This window comes from Salvelinus namaycush, unplaced genomic scaffold (assembly GCF_016432855.1).
Source record: "Salvelinus namaycush isolate Seneca unplaced genomic scaffold, SaNama_1.0 Scaffold773, whole genome shotgun sequence".
Lineage (NCBI taxonomy): Eukaryota > Metazoa > Chordata > Actinopteri > Salmoniformes > Salmonidae > Salvelinus > Salvelinus namaycush.
This window is the reverse complement of record NW_024061501.1, coordinates 44687-58885: the sequence shown is the minus strand read 5'-3', so window position 1 is coordinate 58885 and position 14199 is coordinate 44687. Positions and strand designations below refer to the sequence as shown.

The following is a 14199-nucleotide window of genomic DNA, read 5'->3' as shown; positions in this document are numbered from 1 at the left end:
TGGCCTGGACCGTCCAGCTGATGTTTAACCTTGATGAGAGGGAGATTGTGGCCTGGACCGTCCAGCTGATTAACCTTGATGAGAAGGAGATTGTGGCCTGGACCGTCCAGCTGATTAACCTTGATGAGAAGGAGATTGTGGCCTGGACCGTCCAGCTGATGTTTAACCTTGATGAGAGGGAGATTGTGGCCTGGACTGTCCAGCTGATGTTTAACCTTGATGAGAGGGAGATTGTGGCCTGGACCGTCCAGCTGATGTTTAACCTTGATGAGAGGGAGATTGTGGCCTGGACCCTCCAGCTGATGTTTAACCTTGATGAGAAGGAGATTGTGGCCTGGACCATCCAGCTGATGTTTAACCTTGATGAGAAGGAGATTGTGGCCTGGACCCTCCAGCTGATGTTTAACCTTGATGAGAAGGAGATTGTGGCCTGGACCATCCAGCTGATGTTTAACCTTGATGAGAGGGAGATTGTGGCCTGGACTGTCCAGCTGATGTTTAACCTTGATGAGAGGGAGATTGTGGCCTGGACCGTCCAGCTGATGTTTAACCTTGATGAGAGGGAGATTGTGGCCTGGACCCTCCAGCTGATGTTTAACCTTGATGAGAAGGAGATTGTGGCCTGGACCATCCAGCTGATGTTTAACCTTGATGAGAGGGAGATTGTGGCCTGGACCATCCAGCTGATTAACCTTGATGAGAGGGAGATTGTGGCCAGGACCATCCAGCTGATTAACCTTGATGAGAGGGAGATTGTGGCCTGGACCGTCCAGCTGATGTTTAACCTTGATGAGAGGGAGATTGTGGCCTGGACCGTCCAGCTGATGTTTAACCTTGATGAGAAGGAGATTGTGGCCTGGACCGTCCAGCTGATGTTTAACCTTGATGAGAGGGAGATTGTGGCCTGGACCGTCCAGCTGATGTTTAACCTTGATGAGAGGGAGATTGTGGCCTGGACCATCCAGCTGATGTTTAACCTTGATGAGAGGGAGATTGTGGCCTGGACCGTCCAGCTGATGTTTAACCTTGATGAGAAGGAGATTGTGGCCTGGACCGTCCAGCTGATTATCACCCTTGATGAGAAGGAGATCATCCAACTTATTTGTCCAATGGGACTCATGATCTTCTGCTGAGCTCTGTGAAAATAGGTCCCGAGGGGGGAGTGTGGTGGAGGAGAGTGAATGCTCAGGAGAGAGGGAGGAGTGTGGTGGAGGAGAGTGAATGCTCAGGAGAGAGGGGGAGTGTGGTGGAGGAGAGTGAATGCTCAGGAGAGAGGGAGGAGTGTGGTGGAGGAGAGTGGATGCTCAGGAGAGAGGGAGGAGTGTGGTGGAGGAGAGTGAATGTTCAGGAGAGAGGGAGGAGTGTGGTGGAGGAGAGTGAATGTTCAGGAGAGAGGGGGGAGTGTGGTGGAGGAGAGTGAATGCTCAGGAGAGAGGGGGGAGTGTGGTAGAGGAGAGTGAATGTTCAGCAGAGAGGGAGGAGCGTGGTGGAGGAGAGTGAATGGTCAGCAGAGAGGGGGGAGTGTGGTGGAGGAGAGTGAATGCTGAGGAGTGTTGTGGAGGAGAGGGAATGTTCAGTAGAGAGGGGGGAGTGTGGTGGAGGAGAGTGAATGCTCAGGAGAGAGGGGGGAGTGTGGTGGAGGAGAGTGAATGCTCAGGAGAGAGGGAGGAGTGTGGTGGAGGAGAGTGAATGCTCAGTAGAGAGGGAGGAGTGTGGTGGAGGAGAGTGAATGTTCAGGAGAGGGAGGAGTGTGGTGGAGGAGAGTGAATGTTCAGGAGAGAGGGGGGAGTGTGGTGGAGGAGAGTGAATGTTCAGGAGAGAGGGAGGAGTGTGGTGGAGGAAAGTGAATGCTCAGTAGAGAGGGAGGAGTGTGGTGGAGGAGAGTGAATGTTCAGCAGAGAGGGGGGAGTGTGGTGGAGGAGAGCGAAAGCTCTCAGATCCCCAGCTGGAATCCCAGCAGCAGTGCAGCAGGCAACGGGAGTAGGTGTCACACCCACTTGGGAGAAGCTTTTATTTCTGGAGGCAGATTTCTTGTAGAAAATGCCAATGAATGATCTTTGAACAGCAGGAGGGGGTTTCAAAGACTCCTGCCGCTTGTTGGGTCCAAAGGCCTCGACACATTTCACTTCACACATCAGTGCTAATTGTTGTTGTATCTGGACTGTCCTAGCAAGCCTGGCAGCCTTAACTCAGCATTCAGTCTCTGTAAAGTAAAATATACCATTGTAATGTACTTTCTTTTTCATTTTACTTTTCTTCTTGGCTTTCAAAATAGCATCAGACCAAACACTACCCGCTCAGTTCCAGGTTGGATGGGGTCCTCAGGTCTCTGCTGGTTGTTTGCTAGAGCACACTTTGTATAGCTTGGAAAAATAAAAGCAGTAATGTCTCCGGTTAATTTTGGTCAAAATTAGGTTGTCGGTTTGGAGTTTTGATCTGGAGTGAAGGTTATATTGTGGAGGGTAGTATCCTGCATATGTCCTTGACAGAAAATCCAAGTTTATATAACTCCAAATCTATCATTTTTGTAAAAAACATGTTGAAAAATGTGAAGGGCTCCCATGCAGCTGTGTCTCTCTCTCTCTATCTCTCTCACACACACTCGGGTTGGTTTGATTTCATCAGCGACATCACAGAGGGTTGGTTTGAATGCAGGCAGGAGAGACCGTCTCGTCTGGACCTTAAATGTTGAAGTCCCCATTCTGCTCACTCCAGATTCCTTCCTGCAAAAACAATTACTCTGTCCCAGACACAGCCCACTGTCATGACGTTGCCCTCTTTGGGTATAGCGAGCACCATCCCCCTCTCTCTGTCTCCTACACTCAGGCTGCTGCGACCTCAGGTCGTACATTCCTGGAGGAGATGATCTCCTCATGGCCACAGTATAGAGACAGAGTGGATTTTCATAGAGAGAACAAAGGAATTTCTTCCACCTCACAGAACTTGAGGTCCGAACAACATGTATGTTCTGGAGAAGGTATAAAAGATCGGTGAAGAATCCAGCTACGAACTGGTCCGTTTGGTACAATTTTGTGAAACTCATGAGAGACAATACGGCCACATTACCATAACGCTGTTTATATAATAGCCTCAGTTATGAGGCTTGCATCTAATTGCTGTACAGGATGAATGAGGAAAGATTCAACTATTTGTGAAATTTTGTAATGATGTAATGTGAGAGAATTGTATTTCTGTGTAAAGTTTCACTTAAGTCACTGGCACGCCCCCATGAACACAGCCAGGACTTGGTGTCATGAGACAGCCTTTTTCTGCTCTTCCGAATAAAACCCTCACCTTGAGAATTTCTCAACAGACCATGTTTCTCTCAATTACGAGAGGTTAAAGGTTGCAGACCAGCTTACCTCGATAACGAGAGGGCCAAGGTTTGAGACGATTGCTGAATATTTTAACCATACCACGTGGTTAAACTCTTAGACTATCGATTCCGACAGAATAAGAACACGTCTTTGATATTAATTACTAGTCTGCAGCTAGGAATTCGGTATCATTGAACGCGAAGACCGACAACCGCCGAAACATCTATTCTATAACGACATGAATGAATGTCACTCGGAACTATCCATTCTAACCACGACAGAGAGAGAGAGGACGGACAGACTCTCCAACAGAAACAACATTTTCAACAGAGATCCCGACGACACACTGAGCGTAAATATATACATTGATTGCAATTATTCCCGAATGAGTGAGCGTTCATGTGCAAAGGATTAGCATTTCAATTGTTATAATTATCAACTGTGTGTTGTCTTATCTCAGTCGACCCCCAGTTCCTTTTTGTACACCAAGCCGCGATGCCGGTTTATCCCACTAGGGAAACTCCGCTATCATTTCCTTGTAACTATCTACTGTTTGTTTATGCATTTCTGTGAATTACTTAGTTAGTAAAGACATGATTTAAGACAATTGATGTATGGATGACTCATAGTGAAGACTGGGTTTGTGAAGATAACCAAGAATTTCAGATGAGACAGAAATAAGGTGACGATTAATATTGACTGCTATTGATGTAAAATATTACTAGGTCTTTAAGAGTTTATTCGGAAGATAACTGCTCTATAAATATTATTTTGTGGTGCCCCGACTTTCTAGTTAATTACATTTACATGATTAGCTCAATCAGGTAATATTAATTACAGAGAAAGGATTTTATAGAATAGCATGTCATATCACTTAATCCGGCATAGCCAAAGACACGACAACCCACCCTCAAAGTATGGTTGTGTTATCTCCCAGAACCACTGTAGGTACAGAGCACTGTGTGGGACCCAGACCAGCACTGTCCCAACACTCCAGATATTTTTCACTTTACCTGTGAATACACACACTGCAATGCATGGGTCATTTTCCGACAGTAAGACAACATAGATTCAACCAAAACTGACAAATCATTAATATGGGACATATAAATAATGGCGCCTGGGACTCTCATCGGTCTCCCGGTAACCACTTTGTGTAGTGTGAGTCCAGTGGTTGACGGCCTCATAGACATCAATACCTCTTTACCAGATAGGTGGACACTACTGGTACCTGTGTAACCCAGATTTACCTCTTGTCGTGCTTTTGTTTTCCTTATTCTTGAAGACACTACTATTTTGGGGTTGATCGGGGCAGCAGCGACAACTCGTTCTGCTGCAAAGTTGGTGGAATTAATTCGGCTAGCAATGCAGCTTGTACTATCTTTTCCAAGGTGGAATATTGATTCATCACTCCGGCAATAGCAGCCTTTATAGTGGGTTCAAGGTGGAGGTACAAAGTAGTACACAATGTTTCTTCCATCATATTGCTGTAATCACTGACTCCCTCTTTAGGACCCTGAATAAATGTAATAATTTGTTCACATCTGATCTGAAAAGAAGTTTCCCAACAGCATGAGCCACATATGAGGTTGCTGGATCACATGCCTCACGCTGAGGGGTTTTGGTGAAGTTCCAGGAGTTGCGTCAACATTGCTCTAGAGCCTCTTAAGGATCGGACCCTTTTTTTAAATTGTCACCTAAGAAGACATACCCAAATCTAACTGCCTGTAACTCAGGACCTGAAACAAGGATATGCATATTCTTGATACCGTTTGAAATGAAACACTTTGACGTTTGTGGAAATGTGAAATTAATGTAGGAGAATATAACACATTAGATATGGTATTAGACAATTCAAACAAAAAAAATGTGTTTTCTATATAATTTTTTCAATTTTTGAAATACAAGATAAAGGACATAATATAATATTGCAGTTTAGGCGCAATTTAGATTTTGGCCACAAGATGGCAGCAGTCTGTGCAGATTGCTATATTGCTATATTGCACAGTACTCCAAACAATAGCATGGTATTTATTCACTGTAATAGCTACTGTAAATTGGACAGTGCAGTTAGATGAACAAGTATTTAAGCATTCGGCCTTCATAAGACGTCCTGGAAAGTTTGCTGTTACTTACAACATCATTCTAGTCACATTAGCGCACGTTAGCTCAACCGTCCCGGTATAGGGACACCAATCCCGTAGAGGTTGCGCCAACATTGCTCTAGGTAGGAGAGAGCGGACTATGTGATCATAATCGCCCGTGTGTAATACAAATATCCGGCCCTGTTTTCTCAGGAAACTGATAAATTCCTGACCCTCTTTAACTGTGTCAGGCACTTCATTCATTATGCTACGCATTTTACCAATAATCAACTGTTGGTGTTGATTTTACTACCGGCTGGAAGTCTGGCTGTCTGGCGGTATAGGATTTCCTCCCTCTGGGATTACTAGCCCAGGATAATAAGTAACTGGGACTGTATGAGTACGAACCTGTCGCACATCTCTATGGTTCCCCAGGTCTTTTGTAATCCCGTCCACGGGACTGTGTGGGCTGGTAATGCGCCCATCTCTGCCTCCCTCAACCCGTAGCGCTCCTTTTCCTCTTTAAGAGAGGGATATAGTGGAGAGGTGACCCGTTTAGCCTAGGATACATGATATCCCAGGGTGAACGGGGGAGGGGTGGCCAGCGCATATACCCCCCCATGTGTTCTGATGCTGCTGGAGGGTAAGATGTTGAATTTTCGCGAGGTCCTGGTTCTGACCAAATGGATGAGCTCATTTTTTACTAGTCGGTCGCCTGGACAAGCTGAGACTGCAGGTCTTTGATTTTAACTTTATTGGTTCTGTTGATACAACGCCGACATCAAAACCTTGTGTATTAAGCTTGTGATTTCTCCTTGATATCACTGTGCCACACCACAACAGAATATTTCTGTTCTTTATTTGATTGGGATTTTTCGTCAGCGAGAAAAACACTGACCAAATTTTACTCGAGCCGAATTGGTAGATTGCTGGTGCGCGTCTTCCAGCGCATCCATGGCTTTGTTAGATGTGTCCTCTTCTACTCCCTTTTACGGTGTCAGGACCCCGGATGCCCTTTCAGTAGTTATTTCTGCCCCTCACCCCGGATGCCCTTTCAATAGTTATTTCTGCCCCTCACCCCGGATGCCCTTTCAATAGTTATTTCTGCCCCTCACCCGACAGTATCTAGGGTGTTTCATCACCCACGTCTGTAATACTTGCCTTTTAGTTAAAAAAAATCCAAGGTATTGTAGGTGCTTAATACATTTGTCAAGCTACCTAATGATTCCGGTGATTGACGACACTAGATTACAATAATTTACCAAGGGAGACTCTGTGGAAGGTTGATGTGGATCACAGGAAGGTGTAAGATTCCACCCTCCCTCCTCAAATATCACTGTTCCCAGGTCAACCACGGTGGTTTTCCTATTTCCACCTAAATCGATCTCAGTTATCTGCCCGAATAGGACTCAAACCAACATCCTTACTAAGTTTTGACGGTCAATACACATAAATAGTTCTCAAACAACTTCTTAATACTACTATTATTCTCCAACCACCTTCATAATTTACAGGAAACTGACATTTCCATCTACCGACAATGTCTCATCCTTCAAGGGTCGTTATTAATGGAAAACGCCTATGTTTTCCTCCTGGTATGACTTCCACGGGACTTGTTGAATAACGTAGACTTTCAATATGGACTTACTTCTCGACAACCGAACGTACTACTATACAAATGTGGAAACATCGCCACATACCACACAATAAACAGGGTTTAACCATCCCCTAGGACTAGGGGTTGAAGTCCACTAGGAGGGTTTAACTATCCCCTAGGACTAGGGGTTGAAGTCCACTAGGAGGGTTTAACTATCCCCTAGGACTAGGGGTTGAAGTCCACTAGGAGGGTTTAACTATCCCCTAGGACTAGGGGTTGAAGTCCCCTAGGAGGGTTTAACTATCCCCTAGGACTAGGGGTTGAAGTCCGTTAGGAGGGTTTAACTATCCCCTAGGACTAGGGGTTGAAGTCCGTTAGGAGGGTCGAGGGGAATGGCCGACCCTACGACATTACTGCAACCCCTAGTCCTAGTGGACTTCAACCCCTAGTCCTAGGGGATAGTTAATTCCTCGTAGTGGACTTCAACCCCTCGTCCTAGTGGATGGTTAAACCCTCCTAGTGGACTTCAACCCCTAGTCCTAGTGGATGGTTAAATCCTCCTAGTAGACTTCAACCCCTCGTCCTAGTGGATGGTTAAACCCTCCTAGTGGACTTCAACCCCTAGTCCTAGGGGATGGTTAAACCCTCCTAACGGACTTCAACCCCTAGTCCTAGTGGACTTCAACCTAGGGATGGTTAAACCCTCCTAACGGACTTCAACCCCTAGTCCTAGTGGACTTCAACCCCTAGTCCTAGTGGACTTCAACCCCTAGTCCTAGGGGATGGTTAAACCCTCCTAACAGACTTCAACCCCTAGTCCTAGTGGACTTCAACCCCTAGTCCTAGTGGACTTCAACCCCTAGTCCTAGGGGATAGTTAAACCATCCTAGGGGACTTCAACCCCTAGTCCTAGTGGACTTCAACCCCTAGTCCTAGTGGATAGTTAAACCCTCTTAAGGGACTTCAACCCCTAGTCCTAGGGGATAGTTAAACCCTCCTAGGCACGTAGACCCTAGGAGTCTAACCTATATGCATAGTCTAAACTATATGGAGGCTTACCCTCTTAAGCAGGCCGTCCCGGCAGTGCCCAGTCTAACCAATATTGGGGCTAAACCCCTAGGTCTATACCCAGTTGGCCTACTGAATAAATCCAGGCTTTCTAGGTCTGTTTCCCATCATTTATATTCAGCCTATGACCCTCATCTCACCGCAAGATGTCAGAAAGAGTGGAAACGGGTGTAGAGGAACTTTCATACCTCGTTTTGTGTGCAGGTTCCTGTTCCACTGATTCCTACTCTCTAGTTTAACTGAATATCACGGTGAATCCTGCCGACAACACAACTTGTTAGGTTCTATGGTCTGGTACAATAATCCAGATGGACTCTGAGAAAACTTGAAGCTAGATTTATTCACCACAGTAGGTGTTGCAGTTGCCAAGACAACAATACAGCTGCCAAGACACCCCCCCCCCCCTTTATTTTTCTAGGATGAACACCTCTTATACTGGGCAGATGGTGTTATCGTGTCCCAGCTTGAGTCCAGAACCTTTATACTCCCCCATGTCTCTCACAGGTCCTCCTATCAGTCAGGAGAGGCCTTGAGTTAGGGGACTAAACATTACTGCAGTCCACTACATAATTACTCTTCTCATACACAAGGAGAACACTATTTTCAATCTCAGAGAATATGTAAAAACAATCTATTCATACGAAGAGGATATGATGATATAACGCAGTAAATATATAAAACTGTAATGTACAACCTAAACCACTAACTCAATAACACGTTTTTACTACCAATTAACTGATTATTACGACTAATAAGAAGATTATGCAATTATAAAATAACTCATTATGCAACTAAAACGTGCTCTAGTCATTAGTATTTAACAATGGCAATGATGGTGGTGATAATGATGATGAGAGTAATGATTATGAAAACAATGATGATGGTTTGGATGATGAGGGTGATGATGGTGATGATGAGGGTGATGATGATGGTGAGGGTGATGGTGAGGGTGATGGTGATGATGGTGATAAGAATGATGTTGAGGAGGATGGTGATAAGAATGATGTTGATGATTGTGATGGTGATGATGAGAATGATTATGGTGATGGTGATGGTGATTATGATAATGGTGATGATAATGGTTTGTTATGGTGATGATGATTATGGTGATGATGATAATGATTATGGCGATGATGATAATGGTGATTATGGTGATGGTGATGATAGTAATGGTGATTATGATGATGGTGATTATGATGGTGATGGTGATGGTGGTGCTTATGGTGATGGTGATTATGATAATGGTGATGATGATAATGGTGATGGTGATTATGGTGATGGTAATGGTGATGATGGTAATGGTGATAATGGTGATGGTAATGACTAAACACAAACTGACAGTTTGTGTCAATGGGATATGTAATTCCTACTCCCCTGTTTTACAGAGGCTGGTAATTCAGTCATAGTGTTGTCTCTTATCGAGCTCTGTTTTTCAGATCTAGAGTAGCTGTCTGTTTTACAGAGGCTGGTAATTCAGTCATAGTGTGGTCTCTTATCGAGCTCTGCTTTTCAGATCTAGAGTAGCTGTCTGTTTTACAGAGGCTGGTAATTCAGTCATAGTGTGGTCTCTTATCGATCTCTGTTTTTCAGATCTAGAGTAGCTGTCTGTTTTACAGAGGCTGGTAATTCAGTCATAGTGTTGTCTCTTATCGAGCTCTGCTTTTCAGATCTAGAGTAGCTGTCTGTTTTACAGAGGCTGGTAATTCAGTCATAGTGTTGTCTCTTATCGAGCTCTGCTTTTCAGATCTAGAGTAGCTGTCTGTTTTACAGAGGCTGGTAATTCAGTCATAGTGTTGTCTCTTATCGATCTCTGTTTTTCAGATCTAGAGTAGCCATCTGTTTTACAGAGGCAGGCTGCTCTGTTCATAGAGATGGATACAGTATTTTTTAAATCTCTGTGGTTCTGTCTCACCATGTTCCGGTGTCTTGTTGTTCCAGATGTACATCACTAGCACCATAAAGACTAAGAGTAGTCGCCTGGCCAAACCGGTGCTGTGCCTGGGTACCCTGTGTACAGCCTTCCTCACCGGGCTCAACCGGGTCTCGGAGTACCGGAACCACTGTTCTGATGTCATCGCTGGGTTCGTCTTGGGCAGCTCTATCGCTCTCTTTCTGGTGAGGACTAATGTTTCTTTATCTCTTCCTGGTGAGAACGAATGTTTATTTATCTCTTCCTGGTGAGGACTGTTTATTTATCTCTTCCTGGTTAGGACTAATGTTTATTAATCTCTTCCTGGTTAGGACTAATGTTCATTTATCTCTTCCTGGTTAGGACTAATGTTTATTTATCTCTTCCTGGTTAGGACTAATGTTTATTTTTCTCTTCCTGGTTAGGACTAATGTTTTTTTATCTCTTCCTGGTTAGGACTAACATGTCTTTATCTCTTCCTGGTTAGGACTAACATGTCTTTATCTCTTCCTGGTTAGGACTAAAGTTTATTTACCAGACACTGGGAGACAAATTCACCTTTCGGCAGGACTATAACCTTAAACACAATGCCAAATATACACTGATTATACCTGACATTAGGAACCCCTTCCTGATATTGATGAAGGTGCCATCAGAACAGACTCAATTTGTCAGGGAATGGACTCTACATGGTATCTAAAGCGTTCCACGAAGATGCTGACCCATGTTGACTCCAATGCTTCCCACAGTTGTGTCAAGTTGGCTGGATGTCCTTTGGGTGGTGGACCATTCTTGATACACACAGAAATCTGTTGAGTTTGAAAATCCCAGCAGTGTTGCAGTTCTTGGCACACACAAACCGGTACTCCTGGGACCTTTTAACATACCCCGTTCAAAGTCACTTAAATCTTTTGTCTTGCCTGTTTTCCCTCTGAATGGCCCACATACACAATCCATGTCTCAATTGTCTCAAGGCTTAAAAATCCTTATTTATCCTGTGTTCTCCCATTGATATACACTGATTTATTTAAGTGGATTTAGCAAGTGACATCAATAAGCCTATGTCATGGAAAGAGTAGGTGTTCTTAATGTTTTGTCCCCTCTGCGTTATGTCTCCTTCAGGGTATCTGTGTGGTGAACAACTTTAAAGGAGCCCACTCGACTGCCACCAAGCAGAAGACTGAAGATTACCGTGGTCTCCCTTTAATGGCCTTCCCCCGCGTCCAGAGCCCCCTGGAGACACTCAGCGCACAGGTAACTGTGGAGTATTATTGAACAGCAGTGTTAAATGGGTTTACCTGTGCAGTAATATTGAACATCAGTGTTAAGTGGATACCTGTGCAGTAGTATTGAACAGTAGTGTTAAGTGGGTATTACCTGTGCAGTAATATTGAACAGTAGTATTAAGTGGATACCTGTGCAGTAATATTGAACAGTAGTGTTAAGTGGGTATTACCTGTGCAGTATTATTGAACAGTAGTGTTAAGTGGATACCAGAGCAGTAATATTGAACAGTAGTGTTAAGTGGATACCTGTGCAGTAATATTGAACAGTAGTATTAAGTGGATACCTGTGCAGTAGTATTGAACAGTAGTGTTAAGTGGGTATTACCTGTGCAGTAATATTGAACAGTAGTGTTAAGTGGGTTTCCACTTAACACTACTGTTCAATACTACTGCACAGGTAATTAACACTACTGTTCAATATTACTGCACGGGTATCCACTTAACACTACTGTTCTATATTAATGCACACTTAACACTACTGTTCAATATTACTGCACTTAACACTACTGTTCAATAATACTGCACAGGTATCCACTTAATCCTACTGTTCAATATTAATGCACACTTAACACTGCTGTTCAATAATACTGCACAGGTAATACTGTTCAATATTACTGCACAGGTATCCACTTAACACGGCTGCTCAAACTCAGTAATGTAATCTGATTACATTCAGTTACTTTTAGATTACTTTGCCCTTAAGAGGCATTAGAAGAAGACAAAAATGTATGTTACCAATTGAACGACATCTATTGCAGGATAAATCCATGTTGAAGGTTAAATAGCTGGATGTAAAATGTTACTTTATGGGTTGGTTATCTAGACTTCTAACCCATGTCTTTCTATTACATATAATAAAATGATTAAATTATATCTTTACATTAATATGTATAATTTATAAGTCCAAAAATAGATGTAAGACACAAATAGCTAAATGAGAGAGCAGCAGTGTGATTCACATCAATGCTCTATGTAGATATCAACCCTGACCATACTATACCATACTATACTATACTGGACTATACTGGACCATACTATACCAAACTATACTATACTGGACTATACTGGACCATACTATACCGGACTATACTGGACTATACTATGCTGGACCATACTATACCAAACTATACTGTACTGGGCTATACTGGACCATACTATACTATACTATACTGGACTATACTGGACTATACTATACCGGGCTATACTGTACTATACTATACCATACTATACTATACTGGCCCATACTATACCAGACTATACTATACTGGACTATACTGGACCATACTATACTATACTATACTATACTATACTATACTATACTGGACTATACTATACTGGACTATACTGGACCATACTATACTATACTATACTGGTCTGTACTGGACTATACTATCCTGGACTATACTGGACTATACTATACTGGACTATACTATCCCGTACTATACTGGACTATACTATATCATACTATACTATACTGGACCATACTATACCAAACTATACTATACTGGACTATACTGGACCATACTATACCAAACTATACTATACTGGACTATACTGGACCATACTATACCAAACTATACTATACTGGTATCCATATTACTGCACTTACTGCACTTACTGCACTTAATACTACTGTTCAATAATACTGCACAGGTATATACCCACTTAACACTACTGTTCAATATTACTGCACAGGTATCCACTTAACACTACTGTTCAATAATACTGCACTTAACACTACTGTTCAATAATACTGCACTTAACACTACTGTTCAATATTACTGCACAGGTATCCACTTAACACTACTGTTCAATATTACTGCACTTAACACTACTGTTCAATAATACTGCACTTAACACTACTGTTCAATATTACTGCACAGGTATCCACTTAACACTGCTGTTCAATAATACTGCACAGGTAACCACTTAACACTACTGTTCAATAATACTGCACAGGTATCCACTTAACACTACTGTTCAATAATACTGCACAGGTATCCACTTAACACTGCTGTTCAATAATACTGCACAGGTATCCACTTAACACTACTGTTCAATAATACTGCACAGGTATCCACTTAACACTACTGTTCAATATTACTGCACAGGTATCCACTTAACACTGCTGTTCAATATTACTGCACAGGTATCCACTTAACACTACTGTTCAATATTACTGCACAGGTAACCACTTAACACTGCTGTTCAAACTCAGTAATGTAATCTGATTACATTCAGTTACTTTTAGATTACTTTCCCCTTAAGAGGCATTAGAAGAAGACAAACATGTATGTTACCAATTGAACGACATCTATTGCAGGATAAATCCATGTTGAAGGTTAAATAGCTGGATGTAAAATGTTACTTTATGGGTTGGTTATGTAGACTTCTAACCCATGTCTTTCTATTACATATAATATTATGATTAAATTATATCTTTACATTAATTAATTTACATATGTATAATTTATAAATCCAAAAATAGACGTAAGGCACAAATAACAAAATGAGAGAGCAGCAGTGTGATTCACATCAATGCGCTATGTAGATATCAATAATAAGTCAAATCAAATCAAATCAAGTTTATTTTATATAGCCCTTCGTACATCAGCTAATATCTCGATGTGCTGTACAGAAACCCTGCCTAAAACCCCAAACAGCACCTTCCCTTCTTCCTCTCCCCCTTTCTTCATCCTCCCCCCCACCCTAACCCTCCCTCACTCTGGTACACGCCGATTTCTCTACCCTCCCCTCAGAATACTAGCACACTCCCCCTCCCCATCTTTCCCTCCCTTACTGCCCCACTCCACCGCCTCCGTCTCTATCCGCCAGAGCCGATTTCGATACTGAAGAACATTCACCTCTAGAGGACCCTCCTTCCCCCTTTCCTACGCCACCTTCCTCCCCACCCACTTACTAAATCCCCCGGACGAAT

At 43.0% G+C, this 14199-nt stretch overlaps 1 protein-coding gene across 1 annotated transcript in view; it reads left to right on the top strand.

The window, feature by feature from the left end:
• Nucleotides 1–11250, top strand: part of LOC120042767 (phospholipid phosphatase-related protein type 1) — a 44825-nt gene extending 33575 nt beyond the window's left edge. The window contains exons 4-5 of the mRNA XM_038987568.1: nucleotides 10005–10181; nucleotides 11098–11250. Of these exons, the coding sequence (XP_038843496.1) occupies nucleotides 10005–10181; nucleotides 11098–11250 (330 nt within the window). The remainder of the gene's footprint in view (nucleotides 1–10004; nucleotides 10182–11097) is intronic.
• Nucleotides 11251–14199: the final 2949 nt, after the last annotated feature.